Consider the following 21,886-nt stretch of genomic DNA (forward strand, 5'->3'; position numbering starts at 1 on the left):
GATAAAAATCAACAACACAAATATTTGTTGAAAACAGCAAATTAAAGGACACATGATATACAACTCCATTTTATATATTAAACAATATACTGTTTAGACATCAAGTGAGTGCTCAAGAAAATGATGTTTCAAGAACACCCTCTGTGAGAAAAAGGAATAGGACAGGTGTGTGTGTGTGTGTGTGTGTGTGTGCGTGCGTGCGTGCACTGTGCCACAAGAGTGACAGACTGTGGAAATGGAGCGTAGCATTCTTCGCATTCTCTAAATACATATAAAACAAATGCGTCTGTAAAATAAAATGTATATACCTTTTGTGAAAAGTGAAGAAGCACAGACAATGCTCATGCTATACATACATGCTACAGCCATGTTTCTAAAAGCATGTGCGGCATTCTGGTAGAGAGGCCCCGAGGGTGATGTTAGAGGCCACCTGGGCAGTGGCTGCATGGACTTTGCTTTTTTTACACTGGGGACAGTAGGACAATTCTCCAGTCTTACTACTATGGGATCCTTTTACATCCCAAAGTGTCTTGATAAAACAAGGTAAAATAATGATGATGGAAGTATCATTTATTGAAATTACTAACTACCAAGCACATACATAACAGACTGGTTGGAATAAATTTCCACAATATCCACAAGGTAGGTATCATTATAGTCCTCTGTTCATTCCATCGGCCTTCACTGATTATGCAAACTAGTGAGCATAAACACTTCTTATGATTTGCATATGAAGTCCCTTTCCTTAAAAAAGAGAAAAACAAAACAAACCCAAGAAAAGGCTTGGTTTCTAGCTAACATCACTTTCTGGGGGAGGTTCTAGAAACTCTAGGAGTTAGCAGGAGGTGACAGGTCACAGGGCAAGGGGACACACTTTTGGGAATCTTGTCCAGATTCTTTCTGATTGCAGGCTGCCAGGAGACCAGCTGCTCTGCTCAGTCATCATTCCTCACAGCTGACTGAAACCTTTGAAACAGTGCATCAAAACACACTTGCCCTCCATCAAGTTGTTTACACTGGGTTTAGCACAGTGACAGTCTGGCAAACACAGCATGCAAATATTGCAGGCATACCTACTTTCTACACATTACCAAATCCACAGCAGAAATATATAAAAAAAAAAAAAAAAAAAAAAGCAGAAAAGTAAAACTACCCCCGGGGAAAGAGATAGCAAGCCCTCCTCTAGAAGGAACTACTTCTAACCTTCCACATTTACCCCTCTTGTAGCTGTTAAAGACAAATTCACTCATGACTGAATTCACAAGTTCTAGTTCCACACAGTTATGGAACATAAAGTGGTATTTGCCCCGTCTTCACCCCTCGGCTCCCATCTGGTGGTTAACTACATTCTGCTCTTCTGTGTGCGACTGTTTAGATTCCACACATAAAAACATGAGGTATCTGTCCTTCCATGTCTGGCTCGCTGTCACGTAACAGCGACTCCAAATATGACAGCAAACCTCTTGGAAGAGGTTAGGAATGGACATCAAGCCAGACCTATGTCCTACCGAGCTGGAACTTGACTTCTAGCTAAGTTTCACAGTTGATTCAGGTACACCTCAAAGTCTGAGAATCATTTATAATTCTTCATCCTTGCAGGCTGGATAAATGTTCTCAAATATAAAATGAATAAAATGATTGTTTAACATTCTATTTTATGCAAACAAAGTTTACTAAGCTATTTCCTAACGACTGGGCACTGAGCAGTGAACTTTTTTTATGTTCACAATCTGTATGTACTATGGTTTGAAACTAGCCACAAAAATGCACAGTAAAATTTAATCCTCATTGTGAGGTATAAAGTGTTAGAAATGTAAGACAACTATGGTATTTGAAGGTAGGATTTAGAGGAAATAGTTTAAGTTAAATGGTACCTGAAGCATAGCCCCTAATCTGACAGGACTGTGGCTTTAAAAGAAAAAGAAAGGAGACCTGGAGGCTTCCCAGTCCTTCCACCACGTGATGTCCTATACTGCCTCAGGGCTCTATAGACTCTCCACTAGCAAGGACTTCATTAAATACTGTCCACTTGAAACTCCACCTTTTTATAGCTTTAATCCTTACAAGTAAATTATCTAACTTGGGAGATTCACTTATGGCAACAGATTGTTTAGGGGAAAAAAAAGGAAGAGAGAACAAATTTCCCAAAGTAGTATTATCAGGTTCAAATAATTACAAAATGAGTTTCAAAAAGTTTTTTTTATCAATACCTATATAGTTCTAATGTTGCCTTAGTGAAGTCAGGAGAACAGCAGAACGGCAACAATTTCAAGTTCACCCTAAGCAGCTCAGTCTTATTGCAGACCTTCCTTCGTAGTATTCCTAGGCAATGGCTGTCCTGTCATTCTCTCACCACACCTCAAAACCCGTGACCAAAATCACCAAACTGGTTTTTAGTAGCATGTGTCCCCCTCTTTTTTTTTTCCTTCCTTCCTTCCTTCCTTCCTTCCTTCCTTCCTTCCTTCCTTCCTTCCTTCCTTCCTTCCTTCCTTCCTTCCTTCCTTCCTCCATCCCTTTCTTTTCTCTCTCTCTCCTCTCTCTCTCTCTCTCCTTCTCTCTCTCTCTCTCTCTCTCTCTCTCTCTCTCTCTCTCTCTCTCTCTCTCTTTCTTTTCCAAAACAGGATTTCTCTGTGTAGCCCTGGCTGTCCTGGAACTCACTTTGTAGAACTCACAGAGATTCCCCAGCCTCTGCCTCCCAAGTGCAGGACTAAAGGCGTGCGCCATTACCGCCAGGATTGTGTCCCCCTATCGTCACAGCTAACACAGTCTCTGAATGACTTTTCTCAGCCCCACAGTGCACAGAGAGTACTCAAGGGCTTGCTTGCTACTGAGCAAGAATGCTGCTAGATGCATGCTCCCTCCCCCCCCCCCCCCCCCCCCGTAAGGTCTCCCCACCGTCCCCTGACCTCCTAGCCATTTTTCTAGGTACAACTTCCATCTTTATCGCTTTCAAATGTCCACATTTCAGTAAGAACAACAACAACAAACCAATGCTGGGCATGCTGGTGCTTCTGACTGCTCACGGAGACTATGTATCACACAGGCAGCAGGGGAGGTGCAGAGAACTGGATAAGAGGAAGCACAGTCCTTAACCCCCAGGGATCTAGTTTTCTTCAGGGCACTCTAGGAGATCCTTAAAGGGTTTGGGCTGAGGGTATGCGGCTTCATGAGGTACAGCATATGTTTATGGATGAGCCCTAAAAATGCTCTCCTCACAAACACAAAGTTAGGAAAGAAACAAAACAAATAAAAATATGGGGGGGGCATTTTACCAGAGCTGAAAGCAGTCTGATCTTACGATGCTGTATTTGGGGTAACATAGCTATTATGGAAACCATAAGCTAAGGCCCACTAGCTACTTGGTCATTTTGTAGCCTCTTTTTAGAGCAGCCACCCAAGCTCCTTTGTTCACACAATGCTTATGTGTTCCACACTGAACATCTGTAAAGACCTCATTGGTCAAATAGAGAAACTTTTTGATGGCACTCTGCTTTTCATGAATGTCTTCAAACACCAGATTTTTTGGTACACTCAGGAGCCAAAAGGCATTTCTTGCCCTGTAATCTTTAATCAAAGTCTTTTATTCACTGTAACATTTAGTGGTAAAATCAAGCCCTCCAAAATGTGCTAGGAGTCTAGAACAGGACTGACTGTCAAAACTGATTGCTGATGAAAAGACATTGATCCATACTCTAACGTGGTACACTAGCAACAGGTGGAGGAGCACTTGATAAACGCTAGTGAGACCGAGCAACTCAATCCTAACTTTCAGTGAATTTGCATCTGTCCAGATGTAAGTAGTGGTTACAGTATAGTATACAGTATACACTTCAAGGCCAGACTGTCAAAAGATGTTAGAAAGCAACACAGTGCTTGCTATACCCCTCACCTCTCAGTGGCATTTTAACTTATTTGTTACTTATGCTACACTACTTTTCCAGAGATTTGGACTGTCTCACCCAGACAGTAGACACAAACAAAGAAAAACTTTAATGAAAATTCCCCCAACCCAATTCCACATTCAACTGTTAAAGAGAGAAGAAAGCACCGGGAACCATGTTACAACTAGAAAATGCACACAGCATCCTTTTCTATAGGGCAACACTCAAGATAGGTCAAAGGTCCTCTCCCCCAGGCTATGGGATAAAGGCCTACCCAATACCTAATACATAAGAAAGATGACCCTCCTTGGCCAGGCAGTGTTTAAAAGAATACAGTTTCCGTGTAATTATTTCAGTACATAAGCTAGACATGCGGGTGGCCGGGTGCCAAGAACTTAGCCCACCGCTCCTCATCACTACACATAATAATACCAATACCTAATAATAAGCACAAATTCTTGGCTCCAATATACTAAAACTGAACACAAATGCCTAAGTTTAACGGAGTCTACTATGTCCCAAATTCTTCTTACTTTTCAATAGTAAAATGTGCCACTATCACAGAATAACCCCTTTCTTCTGAGTTTAATTAGTAAATTATTTCATCAAAATCTTTGATCTAAGAAACAGTCTGTCATGAGCCTAGAAGTGTAGCTAAGCAGTAAGTACTCCCAATTGGAAAGATTGAGGTTTTGGATTACATGCTCCTGCCATACCTGCTACAACGTAACCATCAGATCCTAAATAACTACTCAATTCAAACTAGTAACAAAGTACTGTAAGCACTGGCCAAAACTGGAGAGGATTGTATTGGGGTGTCCTCTTTTTGCTACTATGTTTTATTCGTTAAAAATAGAGCTTCAACAACATTGCCAAGTGCCGTGACGTTAAAAATAAGTAAGGCTCAGTCCACGCCCTGGGGGGGGGGGGTGTCACAGCTGGGTAAATGAATTACATATATAAACAACTGTACAACTAGCACAAGGGTCCCATCTACAATGGTCTGAGCCACAAAGAGTCTTGTCCGTCTCTCTGGTTCCAACTACAGGCGCAGAATACAGCGACCAGGGGACTCTATCAATTACCAGAATAAATCTATTATTATCTTTGCCCCCAAATCCAGGCGCACGAAGACCCTTTCAGACCTGCATTTACACAGTCTGATTAGACTATCTGAACACCTATCTAGACGAAACGTTAAAGTTAGGAAGTTGTATTACGAACGCGGAGCATACTTAAGGGTCCTGCAACCATGCCTAGCCCACGAAAGGAATTTCATTCTTACTCTCAGACTACAAGAACGCAAAGCCGGCTCCGGTGCCTGCTGTCTTTCCCTTCCCAAGCAGCACATTTTGGAATTCCGGGATCACTTCTGCCCCTCACCACCCGGTTTGAGCCACTCAGCGGCGCCGTTCACTTCTCTAGGAAAGTGCACGCTCTTTCGGGCGGCGCCGGGGAAAAGTAGGAAAGCCGTCCCCGGGGAGCGCGCGCAAGTGACCCGCGAACCCGCCTGCCACGAGGCTGCCGGGCGGGCTGGGGGCGCGCATTACCCGTAGTAGCGGAACGCGTTGATGACCTTCCAGAAGTGCTCGCGCTCCAGCCGCTCCTCGTCCTCGGAGGTGGCGCGCGCGGGGGGGCCGGCAGGCGCGGCCGAGCCCAAACGCCCGGCGGAGAACTGCACCTCCAGCTCCTCGCCGTGCCCGCCGTCCTGCGCCGGCGGAGCCGCGGGCGGAGCGCGCCGCCGTCGCTGCATAGCCGCCGCGGCCCACGGTTTCAGCCGCCTGCGTTTCACCGTGCCCGACTGCGTGGTGGCGGACGGCCGGGCCTCCTCTAGACGGCGCCCGCCGCGGCCACGGCCCCCGCTCGCGGCGCGCCCCGCCCCCGCCGCCCTCAGGCCTCCATTCGCGCTGCGCTCCGCCAGGGTTTCGGGACTCGCGCACTCGGCGCGCACGCGCTGACAACGAGGCCAAGGCCGCGGCCGCCCGCGCTCATTCGCTGCCGCCGGGCTTCCGCTGCGACGCGCTGACGTACAATGGTACAAGGGCGCTTAGAGGGCGGGGCTTAGGGCCAGGTGGAGGTGGAGCTCCTCGGTGGGGGCGGGGCTTCAGCATCGGGCACCTGTGAGAGCAGAGTGGGCGTGGCCACGAGTGTGACTGGCTGGATGGAATAGTGCGGGCTAGAAGAGAAAGGAAAAGTGTGTTTCCATAAGTTGATTTCGAATGTTTTAACTTTAGAAACTCAAAAAGGGAAGGTGAGACGTTCCCCTTTAAAACTCATTTTCTTAGTGGATTCCCTTTAAGCGCCCATGGAGCTGCGAGGCAATAGGTCTTTAGTGACCTATTGCACACTGTAATCCCACCCTGGTACAGAGATGACCATCTGTATGTAATCCCAGCTACACTGGAAACAGAAGCAACCTGTGTAGCACTATAATATAACAAGATCCCGTCTCAAAACACAAAAATGCATACAAAAAGCCTTTATCGCTATTTGATGGCAGAAGGTGTTTGTGGAAACCACGAAAGTCCGGCCAGGAGAAGGCTTCCACTGCCCTGGAGCTCAAGTTACAAGCAAATGTGGTTTGGAACCACATAGGAACCTCACACTACCACCTCCGGGAAAACAGGTAAGCATTATCAAAGGCTGAGTCATCTCTCCAACCCCCTATTTTTGAAATGGAAACATTACCTCTATTGATAGTTTAGGATTACTAGAGACAATTTTATAAAAATAGGGAGAACAAATTCCCAAACAATGAAGTGTAAAATTTCAGCTCATGAGCTAATACCCATCGCAGGCACCCTCTCCTTTTGCACTGTCTCCCAGCCTTTTAACCCTTCTCTGGGGCAGACATGTTTTCTTGGGCTTCAGAAAACTCTTCTACCTGCACTCATCCACATACAAAGGCATGCTTGGCATACACCTTAGCAAACCTGTGATCTAGGTCAGTCTGAGTCTCGACAATGTCTATGATCTTGCCCAGAATGCACACAGTTCACCGTCTCTTCTCTAGGTATATGTAGCGGGCCGGAGGAGAGTGGAGTGAGGGTAGGGTCCTGAGTTGGTCTGGAATTTTGTTGGATAAATATTTAGGGCTCCATCAAATCTGAGGAAAGCGGTATTGAAAACACCATTAGATGACAAGCTGGTTTAAGTCAGTGTAGGTTGGGTCCTGGTTATGATGATTTCTCTGGCAGATGTAGCTGGAAGTTCCTGTCCCTCTTGGTCCTGCAGTTGTTCAGTTCCAAAGAAAACACAGAGGCTTATATTAATTATAAACTGTTTAGTCTATTAACTCAGACTTATTATTAACTAGCTCTTACAACTTAAATTAACCCATAATTCTTATCTATGTTTAGCCGCAGGGCTTGGTACCTTTCCTCAGTGCAGCATTTTCAACTTGCTTCCTGTGAGTCTGGGTTACGACTGCAGACTGAGCCTTTCCTCTTTCCAGAATTCTCCTAGTCTGGTTTCCCCACCTGTACTTCCTGCCTGGCTTCTGGCCAATCAGCATTTTATTAAACCAATACAAGTGGCAAAACTTTACAGAGTACAAGAGCATCATCCCACAGCAGACAGATGTCATAGATGGTCTCATATCTGCCATGAAGGCAAATGCAGAGTGCTCTAGGAAAGAGAGGTGGTGACCAATGGGAAACTGCATTCAGGGAAGTCATTCCATCATCAGGGACATAAACCAGAAGCAGTGTTTCTAACCAAGTCTTCAGAAAAAAGGAACAAGCCTGGAAGACTCGTGAGCTGGTCAGTCATCTTCTAAATTCAGTCCACAATGAAGTCAATGATCTCCATGGTGTTATGTTTATGTGTACAGTCATGGGCACCATCTTCCTTGGCTGTGATGAGCTACTCAGGGTGGAAAAACTGGCAATAGGTGTTAGCATGAACTTCATCAGTGATTGTGAGTTTCAGGACTACAAACACTGCCCTGAATATATGCTTGCCAATGCCTGTCTCCCCAAATTAGGTGAATAAGGACTCATCAGTAATGGTTCTGTCACTTGTGGTCTTGTCGTTAGGCTGGATACTGTGTCCTATGCAGAAGGGCTCCCAGCAGGCATTGCCCATCTGGATACATACTGGTCTGGTCAACTGAGATACAGATGCACTCAAAATCTGAGCCTTATAGCATTCCATGGCAACAGAGGAAATTGGGGAATAGTGTTTCAGTGTATTGTGTGTGTGTGTGGGGGGGGTGCCTCACTATGTAGTTGTGGCTGGCCAGGAAGTTGGTATGTAGTCCTGGCTGCCCTAAAACCCAGAGATCCTATGAGTGGTGGTGGCGCACACCTTTAATCCCAGTCCTCGGGAGGCAGAGGCAGGCGGATCTCTGTGAGTTCATAGCCAGCCTGGTTTGCAGAGCTAGTTCCATGACAGGCAGTGATGCACAAAGAAAACAAAAACCAACGAAACAAAAGCCCTCAAAGATCCACCTGCTTTTGCCTCCTAAGTGCAATGATTAAAGACCCGAACCACACACCCTGCCTTCAGTGTATTTCTTAAGAGTAACACACTAACATGTGTCTCAAGTTCCTAATGAAGAATGCAAAGGAGTACGAATATGTCTTCATCCTAACCACCTATATTCTTTCTCCAGACACAATCCACCCAATCCTTGCTTGTTCTTACAGATTTCTATCTAATTCCCATTCTTCTTCAACACTGGTGTTTGGAAATTATGTGCAAGTCCTTATATTATTAGCCATTCTAACTCTGCTCACACAACACACACACATACACCCCACACAAATAACAAATGTCATAATATTGACATAGGCCGGAACGGCCTAATTGACACAGTCCAGAATGTCATGGGTAAAGACAATCACGTACCTAGCTTTCTGCATCCTGGAAAATATAGTAAACAGTTTGAAATTCTTTATGTAAAGGATGGCTACCCTCTGTTAAAACACAGTGTTTCAGGATCTGTTACAAAGGTGCTTGAGGGTAAGCACGGCAATGATTTGCACATAAGGAAACCTAGCAATCAGCGTGGGGCCACATCAGCAAGTTCCTGGCCCTGTCCTACCCACCCAAGATGCATGCCTATATTTTCAGTCCTCCTTATGACTCTGACTGTGCTTATACTAGAATATGATGTAAGCTATTATAATAATGTATCATTTACATCTTTTCAAACAGTTTCCTCCTATTTTATTACTTCAGTTTTGTGAAGGATGTGTCACTACCTTCCCTTAACAGGTGAAGAAACAGATTCAGATGAATCAATTTTTCTGTCTGGGACATATAAACCTTAAGTCAGAGATTCTTCTTGCTTTCTGTCTTTTTCATGAATGTGTTGACTGTTTCCTGTTTTTTAACAAAAGGTCACTAGGAGCTGCTGGAAGTACTGTTTCTCCTTTCATGTAGTCACTTAATTCTAGAGCTTGCTTGGAAAGTTACTTCGCTTGAATTATTTGTAAACTGCACACAATATCTTTTTTACAGTGTCCCTGGGATAGATGAATGAGATAGATTGAGACATGCTTGACCTGTCATCAATTGTGTCTTCTCACCTCTTCTCAGAGCCTTTAAAATACATTTCCAACTTTCTTTAAAGATACTTTCCTTTCCAGTTAAATCAACCAGACTTATTTCAGGATGCTGAGCTCCCAGCAGTCTCATTATTCATAAGAACCATGGGTAAGGGCTGGAGAGATGACTTAGTGGTTAAGAGCATTTTCTGCTCTTGCTGAAGACCAGAGTTTAGTTCCTAGAACCTACAAGGTGGCCTACAACAAGCTGAAAATTTTTTTTTTCTTACGACTTCCTTGACCTAACTTGTTTGCGATGATTTTCCCCTATGGACAGTCCCAAAACGCGAAACCAACCATGGGGACTGAGGGCTATGGAATGTTTTCATCAGAAGGTCAAGTCCAGGAATAACAACAACAACAACAAAAAAATCCCAAAAGCACAGTCAAGGTCATGTCCAGAAATAACCAAAAAGCAGAGTTATACTCTCATACTCTCTTTAGTTATTCTACAGAGCTCTTAAAGAAGCATTTAAAGTGCCTTCATTTGTCTGTTGTTGATGAGAATGTGGAGTGACAGGCCTACCTGCTCTGGGAATGTGCAGAGACATGTGGTGCGTGGTGCATGACGGTTTCCAAACCCTGCATCTACCGAGAGAGAAAACTCGCGTGTGTTAGTTACACAATTCATTGTGTGCAGATGGGCAGCAAGGGTCAATGGAAGCCTGGAATTCATTGTGAGCTGGTCCTGACAAGGCTCAGGAGGGCTGCCCAGGGAGGCTGGAGTCTCATCTGTGCCTGAGTCGTCTTCATCACAGCTGAGGGCCATGGAAAGCAGACCACCTTGGCCTTTATATCCCAGGCCATATTGACACACGGGGCAAAATTACTGAAGACCATCTTGTTTATAGGGAACAGAAGCAGAGATGAGACTTATTTCAGGATGTTGAGTTTCCAGAAGTCTCATTATCCATAGAACCACAGGTAAAAGTTGGAGAGATGGCTCCATGGTTAAGAGCATTTTCTGCTCTTGCTGAGGACCTGAATTTAGTTCCTAGAGCACCCATGATGGCTCACAACTGTCTATAACCTCAGCCACAGCGAATCCAATGCCGTTTTCTGATCTCTTCTGACATATACATGCTCAGGCATGTACACATGAAATATATTTTTTTAGAAAAGAAATACAAGTGAGAAAGGGAAGGGATCTAGGTCCAAGGACATGTGGAGAGCTGATCAGCCAAGGCTCTAGTAGTTTCTTATAAAACCAAACACACACTTACTGTGCAGCCCAGTATTCAAGTGTGTAGATGCTCGTCCCAGAGAATGAAAGCACATGTGTACACAAAGGCATGAATAAGGGCAGAAGAGTATGCCATATTTATTTAAACCTGTATGTAACAAATCTAAAGCCAGGAACCAAAAAAAAACCCCACAAATATTATTCAGGAGATAAAAGAAAACATAACAGGTAAAGCTCAAACTATTTTGAGTTGTTTTTCTTTCAAGACAGTTTGCAGTAAACATACTACATGCTGGATGTTATGATGTGTTGAAATTTCCCTTTGAGAGACAGCCTAGCCCATTGTTTTGTTTTTCTTTTTTCTTTTTTTTTCATTCCTTAAATTGTTACATACTGCGTGTTGTATTTATGGTTTTTGAGTGATACAGTGGCACAGTTGGTGAACATATTTAGAGTCGTCTATGGTTGTGAATGTGAAGGACAAAGAGCAGGGGCTACAGCTACAACAGGCAGCTCAGGTATCCCTTATGGCGGACTCCTTGTCTGGTTTTTGACTTGTAGCTTACTGGGTTCTCAAATAGTTCTTTAGTTTAGTCGTGGGCTCTAGGTTGAAGATGTCATAATTTGGCTTTAAAATAATGAGAATACACTGTGTGACTGAGGATAGGTCTCCAGGAAATGATCACATGGACCTTAAGTAGATGATTATAGTCTTATGAGAAGCCAGTACCTGTTAGCATTCAGACTCCAACTGTACAAATGAAACATGGTCTCAAAACAAACTGAAACAAAGAAAGGCAAGTGTGTCTAATCTTGGGAATTAGAACTGTAGGATACGGGTGCCAATTATGTGTGTGCAGGGTAGAAAAGCAGGAAGACAGGAAGGCACACAGTGGGGGAGAGGGCAGCACCAGGTAGCGTCATCTTCCTGCTCTCTTTCCTTTCCCTGGTCTCTAGATCAGACAGGCAGCATTAGCATTCAGACTTTTACACTAAGCTGCTCTCAAGGGTCTAGCAGGAAACAGCAGCAACAGCCAAGAAGTGACGTGACTCCATAGCTACTGCAGCCACCAAGTAGAGCATTCTCCCCATACACATGCACTACACCTCTTTATAAAAGGCAAACCCTTCCTGCCCTTCTCTCTCTTTCCTTCTGCTCTAGCTCAGAGGCTTCCCAGAGCCTCCCCCGATAAACCTCCCATGAGAGCTCTGTTGTATGGTGTGACTTTGTGCTGCCCCTTGGCTCCAACCAGCAAGGTTGCTAAACTATGACAGGCAGTTCAAAATGAGAGTCTTCCTCATTTTAAGACACTGGAGATCCAACATTCTCATCTGAAAACCAGGATTCCTGTGGCCGAAGGAGGCACAGATGGAAATCATGAGGCCTTTTGTGTCCCAGAAATAAATCAGCCGTTTCCCTGTAGGGTTGGAAACTATCACTGTTTTCCCCGCTGAGTGACAGAGATCTACAAAGAAGTTTCTGAGCCAAACCTTACCTCAGTGCCTCAAGATATTGATATGAAATGTGATTTGGGTGCTGATGGGAGTATTGCAAATCTATTTCTCCTCTGGTGGCAACTGCCAAGCATCTTTCTTTTTCTCTCTCCTCCTTTCTCTTGGCACTAAACCAATACACAAGATTAGCATTTGTTGATAATTTGTATCTGTTTTCTTCTGCTTTTTTTTCATCCACACTTTCAAATAATTCCAGGTTGAGAAAAGTTGAAAGGGTACATAGCACAGAGTTTTTCTGACTTTTCACATAGTGCCTTCTTTGTGTGTTTGCCTTACAGTTCCAGGAAGGTACAGTTCATCACGGCAACAGAAGCAGGAGGCAGTTGGTAAAACTGAATGGAAGTCAGGAAGCAGAGAGTGAGCAGGAAGGGGAGTCCGGATATAAACCTTAAAGACCCACATGCAATTTCTACTTCCTCTAGCAAGGCTCCACATATGGGTTCCTCAGCCTTCCCAAACAGCATCGCCATCTGGGGACCCAGTTTTCAAACACAGGAACTTCATAGAAGACATTTCACATTCAAATCACATTTTGCCCCCGGCCCTATGGCCTCATGGCTATCTCATAATGCAAAATGAACTGTTCCAATTTCCAATGTCCCCACAATCTTTAACAGCCCCAACACAACTAAAAAGTCTAAAGCCTCTTCTGAGAGTCAACAATTCCTTAATTGTGATCCCTTACAGAAATCGAGAAGCACATTACATCCTTCCAACATGCAATGATGGTTTTCAAGACAGTGTTCTCTCAGTACCCCCTAATGCTAGCACATGATCAGAGCACAACCAAAACAAGAAACTAGTACAACAGAACTAAGCTACAACGCTTACTTCCGGTCAACTTATTTTCCCATTACTGTTCCAGTGTTCCAGAATCCAGCCCCGGTTCAGCATTGGATATAGTTGTCACATTTCTCTGGCGTCCTCCAGTTGGAGACAGGTCCTCAGCATTTCTTTCTCTTTCTTGGCTATGACACTCTGGAGGAGGACTAGATGTTTCATGAGATGACTTGTGGTTTGAGTTTATCTGAGGTCTTCTCATGATTGGACTGAAGGGATCCATTTTCAGCAGCTGCTGAAAATGTCACAGAAGGGACAACCTTCCAGGTGAGTACAGGAGACGGTGTGGTGCCAGCAATGGCCGGCTTCCCACCAAGCAAGAAGCACCAAGTTCCTACAATTTAGTAACAAAAATCTTGCAGTTAAGACTGACCTGGCAGAAGATTATCATCGGAACTATTTGTTAAGAGTCTGTTGATATTAATCAGGCAAGGGATGACATGAACTATGGTTACCTGGACAAAGGCTGGAGGACAGGGGTGAAAGTTGGGAGTATGATGAGACTTCTGGGTAAAAATTAAAGGAGTTGGGGGAGATTTGAAGAGTCCAAGAATAAGAATATAAAAATATGGGTTCCAGAAATAAGAGTGTTAAAATAAAGAAATATAAAGTTGTCAGCCTAGGAGGATGAGAGCAGACTGTCAGCAGCTCTCTCAGCAGCTTGAGGTTGAACTCTACCAGTGTGTTACTTTGCTTTACAACCCATAGCTCGGCCTGCAAGGCTGAAGTGGCCCTCTGTACACCTAGAGTCCCTCTGCAAGCTGAGGGTCAGCTTTTAGATAACCCCAGCCACTCATGACCAGCAACTAATGTGAGCTGAGTTAACTTGTACCTGACTTTTTGGTTGTGCATTATCTCATACCTTTCCCTGCTACGTAAAACTGACAGTATCAGGGAAGTGCAGAGCTTTGGTAAACACCATTAGAAGTGTCGGGGAGAGACAAAGGGCTAAATACAAACACTAGTTTAACTGAAAAACGCTGTTAGTGGAAATTGTGAAAAAGGCAATTTGTATCTGAGTTTTACCTTGAGATTGTAAAACTTCTTTTGTTCATGCCTGATGCTTGCTTCTTGCTATAGAAAGGAGAGTTTGGTAACAGCCCAATTACCACACCAATACAAGTCCATCTCTGGCTGTGGTCTCAGCTGATAAGCTTTTTGTGTGTGTGTGCCTCATGGAGATTTTTCTTTCTTTTTTTCTGGAATAAAGTTTCCTTCTGGTTTAATAGACTTTGGTGTTCTGCCCCCCATCTTTGCATGGCCCGCATGGACCCAAAAAATTCTGTATGTTAGGAGACAGAGGAACTGGAAAGAATTACTAGGGTATTGAGATATTAGACAGATTGATTCCTTGACCAATTGACAGTCAGGATCTCTGCAAAAAGATTAAAAACCAGTATTAGTTTGCTACAGTGCCTCTGCTATTTTCATTTCCATGAAGCTGCTCGCCTGTTCATGAAACAGATAAGAAAGAGAGGCAGAAAACATTGCACTGCCTTCTGCCTACTCATATCCTAGCTTTGGTTGGGGACACTCAGGGTCTTTGCACCCTGGGTGTGGGCTGAGGAGGACCAGACAGAAGCTAAGCATGGCACCATCACCCTTATTTCTTCTGCACAAAAAGGAATCTTCACAGACATTTGAAAAATGCTGTTGAATGGTTCTTGAAAGAATTATGGCCGAGTCATCAGCTAGGGAGATTGGCAGTAGAGCATGGTGGGAGTAGTAAATTGTTCCGTGGCCAATGAGATGTCCACACGGAACCCCTCCATCTGTCATAATGTGGGACAATAAAGCTAAGATGGAAACTGAAAGAAAGGTCATCATTCTTGGCTATCTCATTCTTGGAGAGGTAGAAGGGACACAGACTGGTTTCCTAACGAGGAAGTAGTGTGACTGACTTTGTTTCTATCCCTGAAAGCCGGTCTTGACCCTCATAATGAATTGTGGCGTATAATTACATGGTAAATCTCTACAATCCCAACTGAAGCAGAGGTTTGCAGCTAACGCCATATTATTATCAACTGTGGGGCTTTTGAACTATATTGATAACCAAGACCCATTTCCAGTAATTTGAATACTGTTCGTAAGTTCTCCAGAATTTCTTTGGCTGGGGGAGGCAAGAACTCAAAGCAGCCTCAGCCAGCAATCTGGAGTAGGTCGTGTTGTTAGATAGGTGTGTGGCAATTACCCAAAGCTTAGCCACCCATACCTAGTCAGCTTGTAGAGGTGGAGTGGGCAGGGTCGGGATTTTAGGAGTGGCCATGTTGTTGATTCTACTTCAGGGTCTCTGACGTCATATGGGCTTCTGATTTAAAGTTTTGATTAGGGCTGGAGGGCCCCTTGGCAAGATGGCTCAGCCTTCCAGGTGATGAACTGGCACTGGCTCTTTTTCATGTTGGTGGTCCTGCTACTTTGCCAGATAGCCTTTTGTGCAGGATAGAGCGAATTTTTGTTTTGTTTTTTGTTTTTGTTTTTTTTCCCAGAATGGGTAGTTCAAGAGCACACGGTGGAAGCAGCCTGATAGAACAATGTGACTGGGTTAAGATTCCCTTGAGTGGTGGGAGGGAGAGAACGCAATAGAACTCACAGGTCAAATAATCCCTTAAAAGGCCGAGGACCACTCTCACATCGTCTCACGTCCCAGAGAAATACACGGTTCACCCCACCATTCAGATTTTACAGAATGAAACCGATTAAAACGAGTATAAAGAGAAGCTTTGAAGGGGGAAGAATCATAATTTTAAAAACCCCAAGAGTTATGAGTGACTCACCTCTAACCATAGTGACAGGCTTAGATCTGTCTAATAAACTTTTAACGGCTTTAGCATTTGCTGGGCCTCTTAGACGTTCCCAGATGATTTCATAACATGCTGTTTGATCGTGAGAACAGTTTTAGGTCTGTAGGACGGAGTCAAGAGGATTGGGGTTGAAAGATGGGTCTAATAATAGCAAGCACACACCAGGGGCCAGGCATTTGATGACACTTTATATCAACCGTAATCAATTTCGTCAGGCACCGTAGGATAATTTCAATCTTGTGCGAAGCTCGGTTTCTTTAGGCTTAGGGAGGTAAACAACACGAGCGTGCTCAAGTTCCAAAGTTAAATGCAATTTCTACTCATTTCCTATACGCATTTCATAAACATAATTTCCAGGCGGTGTACATCGTCCTACTGATGACTCCAGCTGGCTAGTTAATCTTCTAACTTCCCATTTCATCCGGAAGCAAATCACGGTTTTCAATTGTAGCAAGTAAACATTGCTTCTCCGTGTGATCTGTGATTTACTGTAAACACTAACAATAATCTGAGCTAATCCTATATAAATGTTAACTCTACTTTCAGGTGGCTTCTGTGGTGTTATGACATAAACACAGAATATTTAAAAAGTGTGAAGGTGTCTCTGAGATCGCCTTAGATTTTAACTATGAAATTTTTAATAGTGTACAAAATGGGTGGCGAAGGATGGTGCCGGTGTAATTGAAAGATGGGTTCAGGAAGCTGGGTGTCTTAGTCACTGTTCTGTTGCTGTGAAGAGACCATGACCAAGGGAACTCTTATGAGAGAAAGCATTTAATTGGGGGCTTGACTACAATTTCAGAGACTTAGTCCATTAATATCATGGCAGAGAGCATGGAAGCAGGCATGCCCGGCACTGGAGTGGTTGCTGAGAGCTACTGTATCCTGGTCTGCAGGTGTGTGTGTGGGGGGGGGGGGGGTTGGGAGAAAGAGAGAGTAGTGAGGAGAGAGACTGGGCCTTTCTGGGGCCTTTGAAACCTCAAAGCCCACCCCCAGTGACACATTTCCTCCAACAAGGCCATACCAGTTAATCCTACTAATCCTTCCATACACTCCCTGGTGACTAAGCATTCAAATGTATGAACATATCAGGGCCATTCTTAGTTAAACCACCAGCCTGGGTCACAGAGTCTGGGGACTGGCTTGGCCTTGCAAGACAGGACAGCACGCACAGTGGTTAAGAGTGTCACTACTTGAACCATAAAAGCTGGGTTCCCAATCTGTCTCCCATGAATGCTGGAAGCATGACTTTGGGTAGTTACTGTACCATCTACAGTCTCATAATTATATGGTTGTTTAAATATTAAATAATGTATGTTACCTCTCATATCATTAAAATATGACTTGTCGAATATAAAGTAAACATGTCTCGAAGATTCATTTAAGAAATGAATAAGCTGGCAAGATAGTAAGGCTGGCTCGAAGAGAGTTATAGACAGTATTTGTGGAGTCTGTAAGAAAAGTATTGGAATAACATCGCTTTGATATAAATCTGGTGCCTGTATAGAACAATAAACTGAAGGCTGTAGGGTTATTGTCTCTGTCAAAAAAAAGATTTGCATCTCCGCCAGCCAGATTTATTTTGTTTCACTATCAGCTGTTCTCAACTGGGGAAAGATTTTTGTCCCCAGGGGACACTGGCAACAGCAAGTGTGTTAGAGTTACCACTCAGGGTGGGGTTGGGAGCACACAAGAAGATAGACGGCCCTAAGTCTCTTCAGTGGGTACAACACCACCCATAGAAGACCTCTCTAGACCCAAGTGCCAGTTGGGCTGGGGAGAGAAAACCTGGTGAAGTCTATACAGGTTAACATCCAGCTTACAAGAGCTAAACTAGTCTACTCAGGAAAGGCTTTACAGGACAGGACAGTTCCTCCCTCCTGCCCTTCCTTTTTCAGTCTTTCTGGGGTAGGAAGGGTATCACTCCACAGTCCAGGCTTGTCCGGAACTGACAATTCTGCATCAGCCTTCTAAATGCTGGGATTACAGGCACTGTCAACAACCAAAACGGAAATTTTTTGCTTGTTTATTTTTATTTTTTGTTGTTGAATTTTGTTTCTGAGAGTTTTACCCAAGGCTGACCTCGAACTCAGGCTGGCCTCGAACACCTGACCTTACCCTGACCTTCAGTGTGGCTTCCTGGCAGCCCCTTCAGGCAGCACCTTTTCTTACCAGCATTCAACACTGGGTGTAGACACAGTTAAACGCTGGTAAGAAAATACTCAGTAAAGGCCATCATTGCCAATTTTCAGGTTCTGCGTAGGTGTCTGTATGCTTGTGCGACAAAGAAAACCGTCAACAGGTTTGACTCTGTAAAAAACATTGAAACAACATCACTGTGATTTACCTGTCAGATGATTTCTTCATGGTCACTTTGAAGTGTTAAGAAAAGCCATATAATCATCAAACTAATGCAGGATAGATTGTGTTTAAAAAGGCAAGCCATATTTTAAAATGCTAGACTCAAAAACCCTGGACTCTCCTTTTTTTCCCCAAGAGACTGTCCTGTAATATGGAGAGCATCCAAGAGGTAGAAAGAAAATCCACTAGATAACTGATGGGAAAATGTTTGGAAGTGCAAAATCACAGAGTTGCAGTTTGTGGCACATTAATTGACTGGCTTATTGATCACTAGGGCTGGGGACGGTGTATGCTAGGCAAGTTCTCTAACACTGAGCCATATCAAGGCTCTGTCTGGAGCACTTCTGATTGGTGTGGCACAAATTCTAATAGTTCTTAATAATAAAAACTCAGAGTCAGATATAGGGGTTAATGCCGAAGGATCAGAGAAGCAGAACATCCGGCCACTAGAGAGTTCTTATCTCTACCAATGCTCAGACCGAAGGGGTGATCCTCTCTCTACGAATCCTGACTGAATCTCTTTCTATGAAACCACAGACTGCATGCTCAGAATGAATGCTTCTGAGTTCCTGTCTCCTCCCGCTAAACTGAATGCTGGGGAAAAGGTGGCAGAGTCAGAGAGAAGCCATGTAGCCCCGCAGGAGACAGACGCTGGAACTTTACTCGGTAAGCCACAATCTTGTGGCAATACACAGAATAATGGAAATGGGTTAAATTAAGATGTAAGAGTTAGCCAATAAGAAATTAGAGCTGCTAATAGGCCAAGCAGTGATTTAATTAATACAGTTTCTGTGTGGTTATTTAGGTACTGGACGGCCAGGATGAACAAGTGGCCTCCTACAACAATCTGGACCCTGGGGGAGGCCATGTTTGCTGCAGGCTCCTGGCCAGCAAACCCTAGGGACACAAAGCAAAACCCTTTCCTCCTGCTGTTTTTCCAGCAGCAGCTATAGTTGATTGACAGATTTTAATGGTCACACTCTGTCAGTGTGAGCTCTTCCATGTGTGCAGCTGCTATCTGCTGACTACAACAGTAGCTGAAAGGATCCTCCCTGGGTCATTGCTGCCACAGGGGGATTTTGAAACTTACCCTTTAATCAAGAATAATTAAAATCAGGACTTTAAACAGCTTGGCCAAATACATGTATGTAGCTGCTGATTTGAGCCTAGGTTCTGTTTATGTTTTGTATTTTTTATATTGTGTACAACCAAAACACTCACTACTTATCAATGGATGTTAGAAATAATGAAGTAATGACAACTGACCAAGTGAGGCAATATTAGGACTGGAGAGCGAGAAAGAGGGGGAGTGAGGGGAAGTGGGAGGGAAATGGGAGGATAGGAGGAGGTGGAAATTTTAAATAAATTAATTAATTAATTAAAAAAGAGTATATATTATATGAACTGAGAAGACTGTGGGGAATCTATTTTTATTATTATTATTGTTATTATTATTATTATTATTTTTTGGTTTTTCGAGACAGGGTTTCTCTGTGGTTTTGGAGCCTGTCCCGGAACTAGCTCTTGTAGACCAGGCTGGTCTGAATCTATTTTTATTATTAATAAACAAATTTGATATCTGAATTAGGAGTGGTCTACATATATACATAATTTTAATCCCAGCATTGAAAGAATTTCTATCCCCTGCCCGTGCCTTTCAGAGAAAGGCCCTGGTTTTACATATGATTGAAGAAAACTATGATTTTGTAATTCAGAGTACTATTTTCAAAAAACCAAGTAAAACATACTGAATCCTTCTATGGATATAAAAGTCTCTTCACAGAGACACACAGGTATTGGTCAAGCAGAAGAAAACCTGCTACTACAAAGGACAGTCTCCAGATGCTGCAGTAAACTGCTGACTCGGTCAATGTCAGAACAATATTTTGAGTAACGCTGCTGACTGCAGGTGGGGGACATTGCTATGAGATTGCAAACAGCAGCATTTTTCAAATTATATATTATAAGCAACACAAACACAAAAAATGCTGTGTAGCATACAAGGCTCCTTTCACAGTGTTTGAGTGTGTGTATACAACAGAAATATAGATAATAACGAGGACACAACAACTATACACACAAATGCAGAAACACACAACATAATACTGGTGGACTAGCCAGAAATCTTTCTCTCTGGCTAGGTCCTCGTCAGGAAAACCTGACCTCCATTCTTATAGAGGAACCCTGGCATGGGCACACATTGCTCTACAGATTGGGAAAAGTATGATAAAAATGAACAAAGACACAAGACAGCCGTCACTGTCCTGCAGGACACACTGCATCCCAGTCAATGTTCGTCAACACATCCCTTCATGTTTCTTTTTCCCCGAGGTAGGGTTTGCTGTCCTTCAAGTTTCTTAATCCATCCTAGAAGGACTTGCTGCATTCCATTTGTGTGCTGCTACTCACAAACCTTAGGAATAAAGAGGAAAGTGTGAATACCCCAAATCCTATTTGATTAGATCTTCACACCCAATACCCAAGAATGTTAAGATTATAAGGATTTTTGAGGCAAAAATTCTGCTTTCTCCATAAAGAAACACACTGAATACAAATCCCATTGTTTTAATTTTTCATCAGTTTTTAAGCCTATCTTTAGAAAGTAGACACCCTCAACCGTTAATGAAGATTTATTACTGAGAATAAAAGACTACTGAGTGCTAAGCCATAAACGGGGCATATGTATATCATTACTCTGCCTCCAAGGGCTCAAAGAACATTTCGTGAGAGGGGACAGAAGGGATTGAAGGGCTGGAATGTGGGGAGGAGAGTGAAACACATCTTCTGGATTTGAAATGGCAGTTGTATCAGTGAACTCACTGCAGCTACAGCTTCATGCACAAGACCTGTCCAAGATGGGACCCACCAACACTCTGTCATGACAGGGAGGAGTTCTCGAGGCTTCACTCCTCCTGAGGAACTACTTGCAGTTAACTGGGAGGGGGAAGTCATTTTCTTCAGTGTTGTAACCACTGGTAAGTTGCCTATGCTCTGGTAAACACTCCCCACCTATGCTCACACAACCCTAATTAAACTCAGTGGTTCACAAGCAACAACAACAAAGGAAATTACAACCAAAGTAAACATAGAAAAAAAAAGACATGAAAATAGGAAGGCGAATCACTGCGAAAAGGGTTCAGTGGGAATAGAAGGGTGATGGGAGAGGACTGCAGGTGACAGAAATGACAAGTACATTATGGAAGGTTCAAGAGCCTGGAAAGGGGCTGGAGATTTAAACACTTACACACACACACGTGCGGGAACAGGGTCATCCTTGAAATAAGAATGCCAAGAATGCTCCCTTTATTGTGTTCAGTGCCAGCTTATATAGGGATCCTTAACTGATAGCCACAGCCCAGCCAAACCCACCAGAAACCACTCCCCTGCCATCAGGAACTCCTGAGGGTCTCGTGCTCAGAGAAGCTGCAAACACAGGAAAACAAGTTGTTTTGCTCAGAGCAAGCATAATAAGTGGTCTACAGGAAATTCAGGGTCTGGGGGTCCACAGCCCCCAACACTAAAGTATCAATGTTAAGTTTTAGATTTCACACTGGTATATATAAAAAAAATCTCACTGGGCTGGAGAGATGGCTCAGTGGTTAAGAGTACTGACTGCTCTAGAGGACCCGGGTTCAATTAACAGCACCCATATGGCAGCTCACAACTGTCTGTAATTCCAACTCCAGGGGACCCAATACCCATGGTAAAACACCAATGAACATAAAATTAAAACAAATTTAAAAAGAGAGAAAA

The 21,886-nt window shown here is 43.6% G+C and overlaps 2 protein-coding genes across 6 annotated transcripts in view; both read right to left on the minus strand.

The window, feature by feature from the left end:
- Carnmt1 (carnosine N-methyltransferase 1) overlaps window positions 1-5,871 on the minus strand; it is a 33,128-nt gene extending 27,257 nt beyond the window's left edge. The window contains exon 1 of one of the 2 annotated variants that reach the window (XM_057779605.1): window positions 5,432-5,871. In XM_057779605.1, the coding sequence (XP_057635588.1) occupies window positions 5,432-5,634 (203 nt within the window). In that variant the 5' untranslated portion in view covers window positions 5,635-5,871. Of the gene's footprint in view, window positions 1-5,166; window positions 5,281-5,431 lie in introns of those variants that run through there. The other variant, XM_057779606.1, reaches the window with a different exon arrangement.
- A 6,811-nt stretch (window positions 5,872-12,682) lies between these two features.
- Nmrk1 (nicotinamide riboside kinase 1) overlaps window positions 12,683-21,886 on the minus strand; it is a 31,451-nt gene continuing 22,247 nt past the window's right edge. Inside the window, exons 9-10 of one of the 4 annotated variants that reach the window (XR_009057562.1) lie at window positions 15,746-20,546; window positions 12,683-13,305 (exon numbers count right to left, since the gene is read on the minus strand). Coding sequence is in view for 3 of the 4 variants with exons in the window: in XM_057777609.1 (XP_057633592.1) it covers window positions 15,835-15,872 (38 nt within the window). In the remaining variant the exon portion in view is untranslated. Of the gene's footprint in view, window positions 13,306-13,943; window positions 20,547-21,886 lie in introns of those variants that run through there. The other 3 variants (XM_057777609.1, XM_057777611.1, XM_057777610.1) reach the window with 3 other exon arrangements.

The sequence above is a fragment of the Chionomys nivalis genome, chromosome 8 (assembly GCF_950005125.1).
Source record: "Chionomys nivalis chromosome 8, mChiNiv1.1, whole genome shotgun sequence".
Taxonomy (NCBI): Eukaryota; Metazoa; Chordata; class Mammalia; order Rodentia; family Cricetidae; genus Chionomys; species Chionomys nivalis.